The sequence below is a fragment of the Equus przewalskii genome, chromosome 2 (assembly GCF_037783145.1).
Source record: "Equus przewalskii isolate Varuska chromosome 2, EquPr2, whole genome shotgun sequence".
NCBI lineage: Eukaryota > Metazoa > Chordata > Mammalia > Perissodactyla > Equidae > Equus > Equus przewalskii.
The window spans coordinates 33,356,121-33,373,667 of NC_091832.1; the positions used below are offsets into that span (position 1 = coordinate 33,356,121).

A 17,547-nucleotide genomic window follows, 5' to 3' on the forward strand; every position below is an offset into this window, starting at 1 on the left:
TGCCAACTTCTGCCTAGCTTCCTAAGCCGGCGTGACTCTGGGAAACATAGAAAGTAGAAGGCCTCCGAATTTACTGGGCGCTGACCACTTAACTGTTCATCTGCCGTTTCTCCTACAGTTCCTTTCAAGGCATGCACCGCTACTAAATAGTAAGGTAGACTAGACAGAAGTTTCAAATAAGCTTTTTGTGTCAGACTGTTTATAAATAAAGCTTAGATCTTTTGGAATTTTCCTTACAAAATGCTATATAACTCTGAACATAATAGGTGCCACATATAAAACATCTCCACAAAGGCAACACCAAGCCATCCTCTTGGAATTTTCAGGACTTGCATCTAAATACTTTATGACATAAAGTAGATGGGTAGGTAGGTAGATGCATTATTGTGTTGGTAGATGCATTTCAAACTGTGTTGATACAGTCATTTTATCTCATGGCTTCAGAAGACTTCTTGTTTAAAACTGTCTACTAAAGGAAGTTGAGTGCAGTTCACTGTTAGCCACGCGATTGGAATCACTTTCACAGTGTAGTAAACAAATGCATCCAGGATGGTAAACATTGGAGTTGACGGTAGACACAAAATATGTGCTCTTCACGAAGCTTGATATGGTAATATTTCACTCTGTGAGATGTTTGTTGGAAAGGAAGTTCTTATCTCCTCCTTGACTATTTTTTTTGCCGCTTAGGGCATTTCTACCTTGATAAAAAGATGCTATTCAGGGCTTAAACAGACATGCATACTAAGTTTCAAATGCAAAATTGCAGAGGTGCTAGGTAACAGTGAAGACCATATGTGCTCACATAGGTAAGATCTACTCTAAATAGATTTTCTTGTAGGAATGCTTTGAAGATAATACTGGAGTATAAGAAGGCTTTTCACCTTCTTTTTACGTGTAGTTAGATTCTTATGATCAGTCATAATAATACTTAACCAATCTGATTTTGAGATATCTTCACTATCTCTTCCATGTTTATCCAAAGCAGGGTTTACATTTTTATTAAGTTATCATAATGCAAATTGTGGAAGATGCTGCTAACAATACTGTTGCCAATTATGTTATATTGTCTTGCCCTTTTAGTAGATTTCTGATCAGAACTTTACTGAATTTTTAAAAATTTTACATGCCACAACTAGAAGGACCTGTAACTAAGATATACAACTATGTACCGGGGGGATTTGGGGAATATACAGCAGGGGGAAAAAAACAAAAGGAAAAATTTTTCTAACTTTTAACCATGTACTCCTTTCTTTAAATTTTAGACAGGAAGCTAGCAGAGAAAATAAAGTAGAGCCTCTGTAGTTGAAATAGGAGGAGGAATGCCTGAAGTCCTGCCTGTGGGCCCCATCAAAGTGCAGTCCAGTGGCGTGATGGTCACTTCTGACCAAGAAGCAAGGATATATTGCAGCCCTGATTCATTCATTCAGCCAGCAGAAAATGTGTATTATGCAAAGCATTGTTATAGGCTCTGTAGTAGTCCAAAGACGTAAAGATAATTACCTAGGAACACACCCAGGATTTTTCTTTCAAAATCATACAAAAGGGTTGGAGCAAAATGGTGGGGTGAGCTGACCCAGGATTCTCTCCCCTCCAAACTACAACAAAGGATTGGAAAAACTGAATTTCAGAGACTAAATCTAATGCCAACACATTAGAGACCTCCAATACCAATAAGGCGGAGATCATAAACCCTACTTACGGCCTCGGAGGAGCTGGAACGGTAGGAGAGAACATCGCTCCCTCCCCTAGAGTCTGTGATCCCTGCGGCAGGGGTCGGGAAGGAGTGGGGGAGGGGCCGCGCGACCGGGGATCATCCAGGACTCCTGCCGCTGATTCAGTGGAGACCTGCTGTCGGGGGGGAAAGCTTCTGTCTGCGGGGACCCTATAAATCAAGGGCCTTGGGAGACTAGAGAACAGAACTGATCTGAATCCAGACTGGCACGGGAGAATAGTGCCCCTCCCTCCCAGCAAAGCCAGTGGGCGCAGCCATCTTGCCCCAAGGGGGAGAGCTCATAACACGTGGCTCTTGACCCCCATCTAGTGGCGAATGGCTGTAACTGCAACCGAATTCTACCACCATAGGAAAAAAACCGCTCCTCTACCATCCAGCAATTTATAAAAGCCCCAGACCAGAAGGAAAACAATAAAAACATAGAATTAAGTCCTGAGGACTTGGAATTAGGTAAACTAAGTGATAATGAGTTCAGAGCAGCTATAATCAAAAAACTCAATGAGGTAGAGAGGAAGATAGAGAAACAGGCTGAGTTCTGGAGTTATTTCACAAAAGAGATTGAAATCATAAAGAAGAATCAAACAGAATTACTAGAAATGAAAAAAACAATGGGCCAGATAAAACAGAATACGGATTCCCTGAATGCCCGTGTAGACAATATAGAGGAACAAATTAGCATAATCGAAGATAGGCTGAATAGCACCAGACAGAGGAAAAAAGAGAACTAAGAATTAAAAAAAATGAGGAAAATCTCTGAGAGACAGTGGATTCAATGAGGAGTAAGAACATAAGGATCATAGGAATTCCCGAGAATATGGAAAAGGAAAATGGAGTAGAAAGTGTGCTTAACGAAATTATTGAAGAGAACTTCCCAAATCTAGGGATCAACGGAGAAAGGTGTGTAGAGGAAGGTTTCGGATCTCCTAGATTTGTCAGTGTAAAAAGACCTACTGCAAGGCACATAGAAGTAAAATTGGCAAAAAGGAAAGATAAGGAAAGAATACTCAGGGAAGTAAGAAAAAAAAAGAGAATAACCTATAAAGGAGCCCCTATCAGACTGTCAGCGGATTTCTCTACAGAAACCTTACAAGCTGGGGGAGAATGGAGTGTCATATTCAAAGCTTTAAAAGATAAAAATCTTCAGCCAAGAATACTCTATCCACCAAGAATTTCCTTCAGATATGAGGGAGAAATTAAATCTTTTCCAGACAAACAAAAGTTAAGGGAATTTGTAACTAAAACCCCTCCACTACAAGAAATCCTCAAGAAGGCTCTCATACCTGAAAAAAGAAAAAAGGGAGAAAGGGGACACAATCCACAGACTAGGGAGACCGATGGATAGAACCAGAACAGGACAGCAAATATTCAACTATAGCATTAGGGTAAAGGGAAGGAAGCTACCAAAGAAAGGACGATCTTAGCACTCTAACTACAAATGCATCACACGAGTTGGAATAAGAAATGAAAATAATTATTTAGGAGGGGAAGAGCAAAGGGTCTAAATCAGTATTGGTCGAGTAAGTAAGACACCACCAGAGAACAGACTATATTATACACGAGATTCTAAATACAAACTTCAAGGTAGACACTAAAATAAAGTACAGAACAGAGTCACAAATCATAGATAAGGAAAAATCTAAGAAACCCAGCATAAGAAATTGCAGTATTAAATGGGTAGTCTAAAGCACACAGGAAAAGAAACACAGGAAAACAAGATAATGAGCAACAGATTGACAGTATTAAGTCCACATGCATCAATAATCACTCTCAATGTGAACGGATTGAACTCTCCAATAAAAAGACACAGAGTGGCAAAATGGATTAAAGAACACGATCCAACAATTTGTTGCCTCCAGGAAACACACCTCAGCCCCAAGGACAAACACAGACTCAGGGTGAAGGGGTGGAGGGCAATACTTCAAGCTAATAGCAAGGGAAAAAAGGCAAGTGTTGCATTTCTTATATCAGACCAAGTGGATTTCAAAATAAGACAGGTAAAGAGAGACACAGAGGGGCAATATATAATGATCAAAGGGACACTTCATCAAGAAGAAATAATGCTTATAAATATCTATGCACCCAACACAGGAGCACCAAGATTCATAAAGCAACTATTAACAGACCCAAAGGAAGATGTTAAAAACAACACAATAATAGTAGGGGACCTCAACACCCCACTCACATCAATGGACAGATCATCCAGACAGAAAATCAACAAGGAAATAGTGGAGCTGAATGAAAAACTAAAACAATTGGACTTAATAGACATATATAGATCACTTCACCCTGAAAGACCTGAATGCACATTCTTCTCAAGTGCACATGGAACATTCTCAAGGATAGACCATATGTTGGGAAACAAGGCAAGCCTCTACAAATTTAAAAAAATTGAAATAATAACAAGCATCTCAGATCATAGTGCTATAAGGCTAGAAATTAATTACAAGAAAAAAACTGAGAAAGGCACAAAGATGTGGAGACTAAACATCACACTACTGAACAAGCAATGGATCATTGAAGAAATTAAAGAAGAAATCAAAAAATACCTGGAAACAAATAAAATGATAGCATGCCATACCAACTCATATGGGATACAGCAAAAGCTGTATTAAGAGGAAAATGCATCGCAATACAGGCACATCTTAACAAACAAGAAAAATCCCAAATAAGCAACCTTACAGCACACCTAACTGAACTAGAGAAAAAAGAATAAATAAAGCCCAAAGTCAGCCGAAGGAGAGAAATAATAAAAGTCAGAGCAGAAATAAATTCTATTGAAATGAAAAAGGCGGTAGAAAGGATCAGTGAAACAAAGAGCTGGTTCTTTGAGAAGATAAATAAAATTGACAAACCTCTAGCCAGACTTAGAAAGAAAAAAGGGAGAAAGCTCAAATAAACAAAATCAGAAATGAGCGAGGAGAAATAACAACAGACCCTGCAGAAATACAAGGAATTATAAGAGAATACTACAAAACACTATATGCCAACAGAATGGATAACCTAGAGGAAATGGATAAATTCCTGGACTCCTACAATCTCCCAAAGCTCACTCAAGAAGAGGCAGACAATTTGAACAGACCAATCACAAGGAAGGAGATTGAAACAGCAATCAAAAACATACCGAAGAATAAAACCCCAGGACCAGATGGCTTTCCTGGGAAATTCTACCAAACTTTCAGAGAGGATTTAATACCTATCCTTTTCAAGCTATTCCAAAAAATTAGGGAAGATGGAACACTTCCTAACACATTCTATGAGGCCAACATCACACTAGTACCAAAACCAGACAAGGACACCACAAAAAAAGAGAACTACAGGCCAATATCACTGATGAACATAGATGCAAAAATTCTAAACAAAATTTTGGCAACCAGAATTCAGCAATTCATTAAAGGATCATACATCATGATCAGGTGGGATTCATACCAGGGACACAGGGATGGTTCAACATCCGCAAATCAATCAGTGTGATACACCACATCAACAAACTGAGGAATAAAAACCACATGATCATCTCAATAGATGCAGAGAAGGCATTTGACAAGATCCAACAGCCATTTATGATAAAAACTCTCAACAAAATGGGCATAGAAGGAAACTACCTCAACATAATAAAGGCCATATACGAGAAACCCATAGCCAACATCATACTCAATGGGCAAAAACTGAACCCCATCCCCCTGAAAACAGGAACGAGACAAGGATGCCCTCTGTCACCACTCTTATTTAACATAGTACTGGAGGTCCTGGCCAGAGCAATCAGGCAAGAAAAAGGAATAAAAGGAATCCAAACAGGGAGGGAAGAAGTGAAACTCTCGCTGTTTGCAGACGACATGATCTTATATATAGAAAAATCCAAAGAATCCATTAGAAAACTCTTAGAAGTAATCAACAACTACAGCAAAGTTGCAGGGTATAAAATCAATTTGCGTAAATCAGTAGCATTTCTCTACTCCAATAATGAACTAACAGAAAAAGAACTCAAGAACACAATACCATTCACAATCGCAACAAAATGAATAAAATACCTTGGGGTAAATTTAAGGAAGTGAAGGACCTTTATAATGAAAATTACAAGGCCTTTCTGAGAGAATTGGATGACGACATAAGGAGATGCAAGGACATTCCATGTACATGGATTGGAAGAATAAACATAGTTAAAATGTCCGTTCTACCTAAAGCAATCTACAGATTCAACGCCATCCCAATCAGAATCCCAAAGACATTCTTTACAGAATTAGAACAAAGAATCCTCAAATTCATATGGGGCAACAAAAGACCCCAAATTTCTAAAGCAATCCTGAGAAAAAAGAACAAAACGGGAGGCATCACAATCCCTGACTTCAAAACATACTACAAAGCTACAGTAATCAAAACAGTATGGGACTGGTACAGAAACAGGTGCAGAGATCAATGGAACAGAATTGAAAGCCCAGAAATAAAACCACACATCTATGGACAGCTTATCTTTAACAAAGGAGCTGAGGGCATACAATGGAGGAAAGAAAGTCTTTTCAACAAATGGTGCTGGGAAAACTGGAAAGCCACATGTAAAAGAATGAAAATCGACCATTCTTTTTCACCATTCACCAAAATAAACTCAAAATGGATCAAAGACCTAAAGGTGAGACCTGAAACCATAAGGCTTCTGGAAGAAAACGTAGGCAGTACACTCTTTGACATCAGTATTAAAAGGATCTTTTTGGACACCATGCCTTCTCAGAGAAGGGAAACAATAGAAAGAATAAACAAATGGGACTTCATCAGACTAAAGAGCTTCTTCAAGGCAAATGAAAACAGGATTGAAACAAAAAAACAACCCACTAACTGGGAAAAAATATTTGCAAGTCATGTATCTGACAAAGGCTTAATATCCATAATATATAAAGAACTCTCACAACTCAACAACAAAACATCAAACAACCCAATCAAAAAACGGGCTGGAGACATGAACAGACATTTCTCCAAAGAAGATATACTGATGGCCAATAGACACATGAAAAGATGCTCCTCATCGCTGATCATCAGAGAAATGCAAATCAAAACTACACTATGATATCACCTTACACCCATTAGAATGACAAAAACATCTAAAACTGATAGTAACAAATGTTGGAGAGGTTGTGGACAAAAAGGAACCTTCATACACTGCTGGTGGGAATGCAAACTGGTGCAGCCACTTTGGAAAACAGTATGGAGATTCCTCAAAAAATTAAAAATAGAACTACCATACAATCCAGCCATCCCACTACTGGGTATTTATCCAAAGAACTTGAAGTCAGCAATTCCAAAAGTCCTGTGCACCCCAGTGTTCACTGCAGCATTATTTACAATAGCCAAGACGTGGAAGCAACCTAAGTGCCCATCAACAGTTGAATGGATAAAGAAGATGTTGTACATATATACAAAATCATACAAAAGGATTTAGGAACTAAATCCTAAAAAGAAATAAGTCTCTTGCAGGCTTGTTCTACACAAATCTTATGTTCAGCCAAATATTTTTTTTATCAGCAGTATGAATTTAACCAATGATTGTCAACTATCCCGTGGTGAACTGACTAATCAAGAAGTAGAAAACAAAGGCAAGAATATGGGTACCTTTTAGTTGTAATAGGACGTGAAAATAACAGTAGATATACTGCTGAAAGACCAGGAAGGCTGTAGTTGTCTCATGAGCTCGTTAAACAGCTTAATTGTGTGCTGCTATCCCATGGAACATGAATTGGCATTGTAGGGTCATCAACCAGAAATTCCGGAGTCCATCCAGGTTATATTCCATCAGTGGCACATTAGCTGAGCTAAAAGATATACATAATGAGACAAGAGTCAAGTGTCTGTTGTATAGCAAATAGATGTCAAATAAATTGCAAATTGTGAGGTCAGAAAGTTGGCATTAAGGATTCAGGAAGCCCAGAGTTGAATAATGTGACTGAGCTGAAAACTGTTTTGGAATGGCACCTTCAGAAGGGTGACCCTGCCTTGTAGTTGTACCTTGTTTTAAGTGAAAAATTTTAATAACGTGGGCTTCTGAGGCAGGTAAAAAGAGTGACATACTCTGAGTAGAAACTGGAACTGCGGTGAAAAAGCACACATTTTATGTATTCAGAGATCTGAAAGGATGTGAAGACAAATACTGTGTGCCCATGGTCCCTTCATTCATTCATCCCTTTCCTTACTATTTTGTGGATTTCCTTGTAATTATGTATATGTCTTATATAGTTAAATTTACTTTTGCTTTTGTACCTTTTAATTTGCTGTATATTAACTAATTAATGGTCTCAAATTATCTTTTTAAAGTTCTAAATTAATAGGTATGATTTTCAGCCTAAATAAGACCATGCTGCTATTTTGCATTTGACTTTCCTAAGTTTAAATCCCATTATTTTACGTCACATTGAGAAATATTTCATCCCATGAAAGTCTGAAACCCTTAGCTGTTCTTTTTTTTAAGATTTTATTTTTCCTTTTTCTCCCCAAAGCACCCCGGTACATAGTTGTGTGTTTTTAGTTGTGGGTCCTTCTCATTGTGGCATGTGGGATGCCGCCTCAACGTGGCATGACGAGCTGTGCCATGTCCGCTCCCAGGATTCGAAGTGGCGAAACCCTGGGCCGCCGCAGCAGAGCACACGAACTTTAACCATTCAGCCACCGGGCCGGCCCCTTCCATTAGCTTTTCTTTAGAGGTACAGAGTTTGTAACATGTCCCAATGATCATGTTATTAGTAATGTTGTCAGACTCTTTTATATCCATCCAGTTTTCCCCCCCATTGTAAGTTCCTCAAGGACAAGAATTTTTGTTTTTTCATCTCTTTGCATCTGGTCTGCATTACATAAAGTTTTTAATCAGTGCCTCTGACTGACTCAGAGGATACAATCGTCAACTGTGGTGAGCTCTTTATGGTGTGGGGTTAAATTGAGTAGCTCCTCCCCCAGAACTTCACGGGGCTGCCTAGTTTTCATCATTTAAGCCTTTCAAATGTCACCTCCATACAGAAGGATTTGCTGACACACCCCCCCCCCCCCCCGACCCTGTCCTGGGATATCCTGATAGCACAGTTCAAGTTCTTCAGAATATTAGGCCCAACTGCAAGTATGCTTTTGTCTGTGCTCTTCTTCCTCCCCACGCTAATACAGGCTCTTTGAGAGCAGGAATCTGTTTACCAGTTAGTTTATGCCTAGAAAAGTGCTTAACATAGCAAGCACTTAATAGGTATTTCTTGACTGACTGATTTTTTGGTCTCTTTAATTATTCTTAACTTTTGAATTACATTTGCATGTGAGTTTTTTTCCTGTTCTCTTTCAGTTTTTCAGAAACATTGGAATTGGCAGATGACATGGCCATTGATATTCCCCATATTTGGTTGTACCTTGCTGAACTGGTGACCCCCATGTTAAAAGAAGGTGGAATATCCATGAGAGAACTTATCATGTAAGTTGTACTTGTTTATTTTGATGTATATCAAGTTTAAGTCATGCAAAACTCATCAGCTGGCTGTCTAGCATAGTGCTGTTTCCTTGGTGTCTCTGGAGACCCTTGAATGCAGCTTATGACTCTTTAAGATTTCTAATTTCAGAATAAAAATGTTCCATTATACTAGATCTACACTGGAGAGGCGATGGGGATTTGATCACCCTGTAGTCCAGTGAGGGTAGCAGGGAGTGCAGATAGAGCTTTAGAGTAATGTAACTGGAAGGTAATTACTCCTGGAAGCTTAATGTTAATCTGACTTTTATATCTTTCATTGTTCCAATGCTGTTAGAAGTGCTATTTCCACATAATAGCTTGTCAGATGTGACAACTGCATAGTACATGCTTGGATTGTAATAAAAGGAACTGAGATCTCAGGCATTCCTAGATTTGGACATGAGTGGGCAATTGCTACATTGTACAGACTAGTATTTCCCAAATGCTTCTTCAAAACATTATTTCCTTAAAAACTATTCATATAGTCAAATGCAAATCAAAACTACACTGAGATATCACCTTACACCCATTAGAATGACAAAAACATCTAAAACTGATAGTAACAAATGTTGGAGAGGTTGTGGACAAAAAGGAACCTTCATACACTGCTGGTGGGAATGCAAACTGGTGCAGCCACTTTGGAAAACAGTATGGAGATTCCTCAAAAAATTAAAAATAGAACTACCATACAATCCAGCCATCCCACTACTGGGTATTTATCCAAAGAGCGTGAAGTCAGCAATCCCAAAAGTCCTATGCACCCCAGTGTTCATTGCAGCATTATTTACAATAGCCAAGACATGGAAGCAACCTAAGTGCCCATCAGCAGACGAATGGATAAAGAAGATGTGTTACATATATACAATGGACTACTACTCAGCTGCAAAACAGAACAAAATCATTCCATTTGCAATAACAGGGATGGACCTTGAGGGAATTATGTTAAGTGAAATAAGCCAGCTAGAGAAGGATAATCTGTGTATGACTCCACTCATATGAGGAATTTAAAATTATGGACTAAGAACAGTTTAGGGGACACCAGGGGAAAGGTGGGGTGGGGGGTGGGCACAAAGGGTGAAGTGGTGCACCTACAACACGAATGACAAACATTAATGTACAACTGAAATTTCACAAGATTGTAACCTATCATTAACTCAATAAAAAAAAAGCTATTCATATAGTCAAACTCTGCATACTGTTATGTCCCCTTTGCTTTGAGATTCACAAAGGGTATTATAGCACCTTAAAGAGTATGAGAATCCTGTAGTAAATCAAAGCAACAAATAAGAACTATTTAGCTTTGTTTAATTCCGCATTGTCTCACTTAATTGACTGTAGAATCCTTTTTTAGGGAATAATTATTGATATCCTGTAGAACACAGTTTGGGAAATACTGATTTAGACTAGACTATGAAAAAATTGGTCCCTTTCTGTTTCTTCCATATTCTAAAGAAAAACTTCCTTTCTTAAGAACACTTCATAACTAAACTTCACAAGTCCCTGTTACTTAAGGGAGCTTGAAGTGGAGTTTACATAAATAGATTATTGAGACTGATCTGTGCATTGCTTCTGTCACTGAAGCAGTTAAAGAAAAAGGCAAAAATCAGTAATTCTAAAGGCCCTTTCCAACTTCCCCATGACGCATAAAGTGGACCTGAAGTCTCTGAACTACTTCTGCTGACAGTTGCTTAGATCGTGCACTGGAGCTTTGGCTTGCCCAATGTTATTTAGGTTGCACAGTGTCTGTTCTTTTGACACACATTGTTTGCCTACTGTTCTAGAACAGGGAATTTATTCAAGGTATTTAATCACTGCTCTTATCTTTTACAGAGAATTTAGCAAACCTTTACTTCCTGTTGGAAGAGCTGGTATCTTGCTTTCTGAAATATTGCACCTTCTGTGCAAACAAATGGTAAGTGTTAAATTGAATGTCAGACTCAACAGCAAATATTAGGAAAGGCAGTGATTTTGATCTTGAGTTATCTGTGAAAAGGTTAGGTATCACTGTGCAAGTAATGGTTTCCTTTTATTATTTGAAAAAAGAGTGAGGTCTCTGTTTCAATATAGTTTCTTCCAGAGGTATATTTGTCCTTTTGTTTACTAGGAATTTGGGAAAGAATTATCTAATCTCAACTAGATTTGGTATAATTCTAAAAAATCTCAAGATATGTTTTATTTGCAGCTAGTAATTTTCTCTTCTCTTGAAACAAAATGACTACATTATTTATACTTTTTAATAGATTTCAATGAAAACTCGCCTGCTTTCAGAGAAAGATAGGGTTCATAAAATGATTAGTTTTATTATTTTTGAATCATGACTAGGTAATCTCATTAGAAATAGGTGGTAAAAATGATTCTGCAGGATTGTAAATTTGTATCTTAAATTTATTTTAGTTTAATAAATGCTGCATAATTTTATGCAAAGCTCTATGACCCCATCTCAGTCTGCAAAGATTACTAAACCTTTGAAGAATTTGTGGACTCCAGAGGGAGACAGCCAAGTCTAAACCAGCAGTTTCCAAAGAGCGCGTCAGTGTGATGCTAGAGGTCTGAGAGGTTTGGGAAAGTGGTGTAGCATCACAGACGAGCATCACCTGGATGAGAGACGTCAGAACGACACAACTCGTGAAAATGTTGGAGTGATTTCTGACTTACTCAAACCAGAGCCAGTTTTCATTGTTTTATAGGCATTGATTAAAAAAAATTTTCAACATTTCATTTCTCCCTCTGAATCTGCAGAAGTTCTTCTGTATCACATTTGTGTAACAGTTAGTCACAGATAGGTGTTCTAAATAGCCTGGTCTCTAGTTCTAGCTGATTATCTATTTGTTGTGAATACTCTTTGCTTGATGGCACTGAAGTTTTTATTGAACTCTAATTTTTAGATCCAAAATTCCCTCCTCCACTTCTTCCTACTTAACTTTAGTCCTTATTTAAAACTCAAATTCTTTTTGTTTGTAGAAACAGAAAGCAAATTCTCACACTTCTCCTAAGTAAACGCAAATTATCATAGAGCATAAACTCTGCAATAAGACAGCCTGGGTTTAAATCCTGTTTCTACCAAGTTAGCAGCTATGTGTTGGGCAAGTTTCTCTATGAAGTAATGAATACATGTTCCTTAGATGACAGCCGCAGCCTCAAAATCTGACGTTTTCCTTTATCACTGAGACTTTTTTGAGGCAGTGCACTTGCACCTCCTCACCGGTTTCGAAGCTGACAACAGCTCTTCTCTGTTGTTTCTTGGGCTCAGACTTGCACTTGGTACTCTTGAAATACTTCCCATTCCTGGGTCAGGAGCAACACCTTCCTTAGTCATTCTCATGTTAGGCAGCATGATTATGATCCACTATGAAGAGGAATTCCAGTGAAGCTTGTTGAATGGCTTTAATAGCAGATGCATATAGCACTATCTAGGAAAAGAGACAGTGTTAAATTTATAAACTCTGTGCATTGGATTTTTTTAGGTGATTGTGTTCATAAATCTCAAGCACCAGCTTGCAAATCCTCAGTTTAGTCATCTGGGAATGAAATTATTGAATCTTAAATAGCTATACTTCGATCATTCACTGTTATATTTACATACATTCAGACATCTCAGTTTGAAAGATAAACGTCCTAAGAAATTAACTTCATATCAGCAAGGAAAAGTTTTGACTTTTCAGTCTTTACAGTCCCACACTCTTCTCTTCAAGCAAGCCTTCTTCTATTGTGAAAGTAAATGGACTGGCCTTGTCTCTGTTTTAGAGCCATAAGAAAGTGGGAGCCGTATGGAGGGAGGCTGACCTCAGCTGGAAGGACTTTTTACCAGAAGGGGAAGATGTACATAGTTTTCTCTTGGAGCAGGTGAGTAAGAACAAGGTGTGCGCCTGCCTTTTTGGTAGTGGTTGATCTGTTTCATAGAGGAACTGAAGGTAGTTTCATTGATATTCCAATCATTAAAATTAGACCAAGATAGGAATCATGGTCAAGCTGTCCTTTAAGTCCATGTGTTTAAGACCACTCCAACTGTGCATTCATTAGATGATAGATAAAAATTAAAATTTAAAGGACTTAGCCTTACTTAGAAAACATGCTACATGTCTTCATGAAGCAGAAATGATACTGATAAATAAAGCAGGGGTAATAGGGTTAAAGCTGCAAGTCTTATGAGCTCTGGGTCTGAAAGCAGGCAGAGATAGCCAGAAGTTATTTCTGTTGGGTAATAGGGACTAGAATGCCTCTTACCGATATAAGATTAGATACAGGCTTACTGCGTGAAAACAAGTGATAACTCCATAGATAAATAAGTTCAAGAGAAGTAGACAGTCTTAGAGCCAGAACCTTAGCTAGACTCCTACTGACTTGGTGACTTGATCTAGAAATCCACAAAAAGGCAGAAGACCCCATGGTCAATATAATCAGTTCCTAAACAAAGAATTCTAGGGGACCAGATAGAGGCAACCATAAAAGTATTAAACTAGGAGGAGTGACAGAGAAAGAAAACAAAAATCTTCCTCTGAAAATGATCCTGCAAGTCAGAATCCTAAAACCTATGAGGAAAATCAAAGGTAAGACAGCCAACAAAATCAGTAATAGGGAGAAAAAAAATTACTCTTAGGTAAAAAGAAAATAAAGCAATCTGAAAATGAATTTAAAGTAAGTATATTGTGCTGTATAATGACATTGTATTAGGTTACTATGGACTTTAGCTTCCTTTTGGTTATAGTTTAGATAGACAGGAACACTAGCATTCTTGCCACAATTAAAACCTAGGTGAACCATAATTTATCTTGCATTTCTGTGCTCATAGAAAGTGGAAGAAATTTCCAAGGAACAAAAAGAACAAGGGGAGGAAAAGCCAGAGATGAAACTTGAGCTCTGAGCAGTAAGTGCATGTGAAAGGGCTGTTGCCCAATGCCATATAAGTGCTGCCAGAGATCTTGGAAGAAGTTGAAAAGGTCCCAGTTCAGCATTATCCTGGTTTCAAGAAGTAGCAGGCCAAATGCTCTTTGGGGGAAACATCTTCAACTTAAGTCCTCTTATTTCCTACAAATTAACATTGTGTAAATATATGAGTTAACAGAGTTCATGTAACATATTGTGAAGCAGGTAACCCTGAGTGAGAGTAAACAGACAATAAATACTAGATTTAGACCCCCAAAGACTTGAGATAATGAAATTATCACTCAGAATTTAAAATTACACTGTATAAAAAAGGGGGAATCACGAAAATAAGTAAACAAGAATAGACCAGTCAAAATGACTGGGCAGATTTGAAAAAAAAAAAAAGAAAGAAACAACTGGGTAGAAGTCTAAGAGATCTAAGGAGATTTAGAGGACAGAATGAGAAAATCTAACATGTTTAATTGGAGTCCCAGAAAGGAAAATACAGTGAATGGGGAAAAGACTGTATTTGAAGAGACTGTAGCTGAGACTTTTTCAAAACTGATAAAATCTATGACTCTGTATAGAAAGCACATGTATACCACACAGTATAATTACATTTAGTGAAACTGCATAATATTAAAGACCAAGAAAAGATTTTAAAGTAACTGGAAAGAAGCAGCGCATTACCTACAAAGGAAAAATAGACTTTGCAATAGCAACAATGAAAGCCAGAAGGTGGAATAATCTCAAAGAGCAGAGAAAATGTCAGTTAATCTAAATTGTCTAACTAAACTAACCTTTTAGAATAAGGGCAACACATATTTAGAAACTTAACACACTTCTAAATAACCCATGAGTCAAACAAGAAATCATAAAGCTAGTAAGAAATATTTTGAACTGAACGTAAATGAAAACACAACATATCAGAATCTGCAGGATGCAACTAAAGCAGTACTTAGAGTGAAATTTTTAGCACTGAACATCTGTATCTAGAAAAGAAGTAAGGTCACAAATCGGTGGCCTTACCTTTGACCTTACGAAATTAGGAAAAGAAGAGCAAACAAAAATCAAAGTAAATAGAAAAAAGGAAATTATGAAGATCAGAGCAGAAATCATTGAAATAGAAAAATCAGTGAAGTCAAAAGCTAGTTCCTTTTTTTTCCTTCTTTTTTTGCTGAGGAAGATTCACCCTGAGCTAACATCTGTTGCCAATCTTCCTCTTTTTGTATGTCAGCCACCACCACAGCATGGCCACTGACAGACAAGTGGTATGGGTCTGTGCCCGGGAGCCGAACCTGGGCCGCAAAAGTAGAGTGCGCTCAGCTTAACCACTAGACAACCAGGGCTGGCCATAAACTGGTTCTTTGAGAACATAAAAGTGATAGACCTCTAGCCAGACTAAAAAAATGAAAAAAGAGAAGGCACAAACTACCAATAAAAAGAATGAGAGAGATACCATTGTACACATTTTATGTGTACAGATTCTACACTTAATAATGGGAATAGAATTTTATGAATAATCTTTATGCCAAGAAATACATCAGCTTAGTTGAAATGAAAAAATATCTTGAAAGATAGAAACTACTAGAGCTGACTGAAGAATAATAGATAACCTGAATATCTATTAAAGAAATTGAAGTATTTAAAAACATGCCCAGAAAGAAAACTCCAGGCCCCAATGGTTTCACTGATTAATTCTACCAAATATTTAAGGAAGAAATAATACCAATTCTGCAAAGAATTATACACCAATTCTTCCAGAAAATTGAAGAGGAGAGACTACTTCCCAACTCATTATGAGGCCACCATTACTTTGGTAACAAAACCAGACAATGACATTTCAAGAAAAGAAAACTATAGACCAATATTCCTAATTAACATAGAGTAAAATTTCTCAACAAAATTGTTGCAAATCAAATCCAGCAATGTATAAAAAGGATAATACATCATAACCAAGTAGAGTTTATCACAGGAACGTACAGTTAGTTTAACATTCAAAAGTCAATGTATGGATGTAGGGCAGATGACAGAGTAAGAAACTCCAGAATTAGTCCCTCCACTGAAACAACCATTGAGCTCACAAGATCTGTTAGAATCACTTATTCTGGAACTGTGGAGTCTAGTTGAACATATGCACTACCAGCGCCAGGGGAATGCTGGAGGAAAGAGAGTCTGGTAAATTTCAGTGATTTTTGGCATTTTGCCTGGAAGCTACCAGATCCCAGCCCTGTGGCAGACAGCTGGGGTCTGGTATGTCCTTTTCTGGTGCAGCTTTCGGGTGCCAGGTTGAGCAATAAAGACCCTGTTTTTCAAAGACTGGTGTGTCTTTTAATCTGCCTGGCAGTTCACTGAGGGTCCAGTGCAAGACCTAGCCTTTGTTTCAACACCTTAGGCTGAAGCAGCTTCCTGGATAGTGTCTGTCAAAGAATATAAAGAAACACAACACATTTGTGTCTTCCCCAGTCCCCTTTCATTTTCTCGTTGGATCCAGGCATTCACTGAAATCTCTGGAAGGTCACTGACTGACTGCAGAGATAATGGATCAGAGACTTCAGTGACAACACATGAGAAGGAGTGTAACCCTTGTCTAAAAGTGTCTAAACAAACAGTTGACTACGACATCAGTAATCCCTGGGGAAGGGAGAGAATCTGATGTCCAGAGTTACCACATTACAATAGTCAAAATGTCTAGTTCTCAACAAAAAAATTATAAAGCATACAAAGAAGCAAGAAAATGGCTCATTCATAGGAAAAGAACTGACAGCATCCCTGAGAAAGCCCAAACATTGGACATACCAAAGACTTTAACTGTCTTAAATGTGCTTCAGTTGCTGATAGAAACCGTTGACAAAGAACTAAAAGAAATCAGGAGAATGATGTATGAATGAGTCAGGAATATCAATAAAGAGATAGAAATTATAAAAAGGAACTAAATAGGAATTCTGAAACTGAAAAGTTACAATAGCTGAAATGAAAAATTAGAGGGGTTCGACTACACACTTGAGCAGTCAGAAGAAAGAATGAGTGGACTTGAAAATAAGGAATTGAAATTGTTCAGCCAGTCAGGAGTCACTGGTTTGGCTCTAATTTATGGCCATGAAAATTTATCTTTAATTATTGCAACAGAGAGGCTTTTTTATTTATTGTTTTGTTAACGAAATTTCTGGTATTGTTATATGGAACTATGAGTATCATTGAATTCTTTAAGCTAGGCCCTGCAATTGAAAAAAAAAACCTTAAAATTGTAGTAATACATATGAAAAATTAATCCATTAAACATATAAAGAGGCTTTACAAGAAGAAATTATTCAGTTTGAGGAGCAGAAAGAAAAAAGAATCAAGATGAAGGAACAGAGCCTAAGGACCTAGGGGACATCAGCAAGTGTACCAGCATACACATTATGGAGTCCCAGAAGGAAAAGAAACGTGCCCCAAAAAAAGGTATTTGAAGAAATAATGGCCGAAAACTTCCCAAATTTTCAAC

At 37.8% G+C, this 17,547-nt stretch overlaps 1 protein-coding gene across 49 annotated transcripts in view; it reads left to right on the forward strand.

Annotated features, from left to right (window-relative positions):
* Positions 1–17,547, forward strand: part of EIF4G3 (eukaryotic translation initiation factor 4 gamma 3) — a 319,678-nt gene that overhangs the window by 289,401 nt on the left and 12,730 nt on the right. For all 49 annotated transcript variants that reach the window (XM_070599696.1, XM_070599791.1, XM_070599639.1 and 46 more), the window contains 3 exons: positions 9,036–9,161; positions 11,028–11,109; positions 12,942–13,040. In XM_070599696.1, coding sequence (XP_070455797.1) covers positions 9,036–9,161; positions 11,028–11,109; positions 12,942–13,040 — 307 coding nt within the window. The remainder of the gene's footprint in view (positions 1–9,035; positions 9,162–11,027; positions 11,110–12,941; positions 13,041–17,547) is intronic.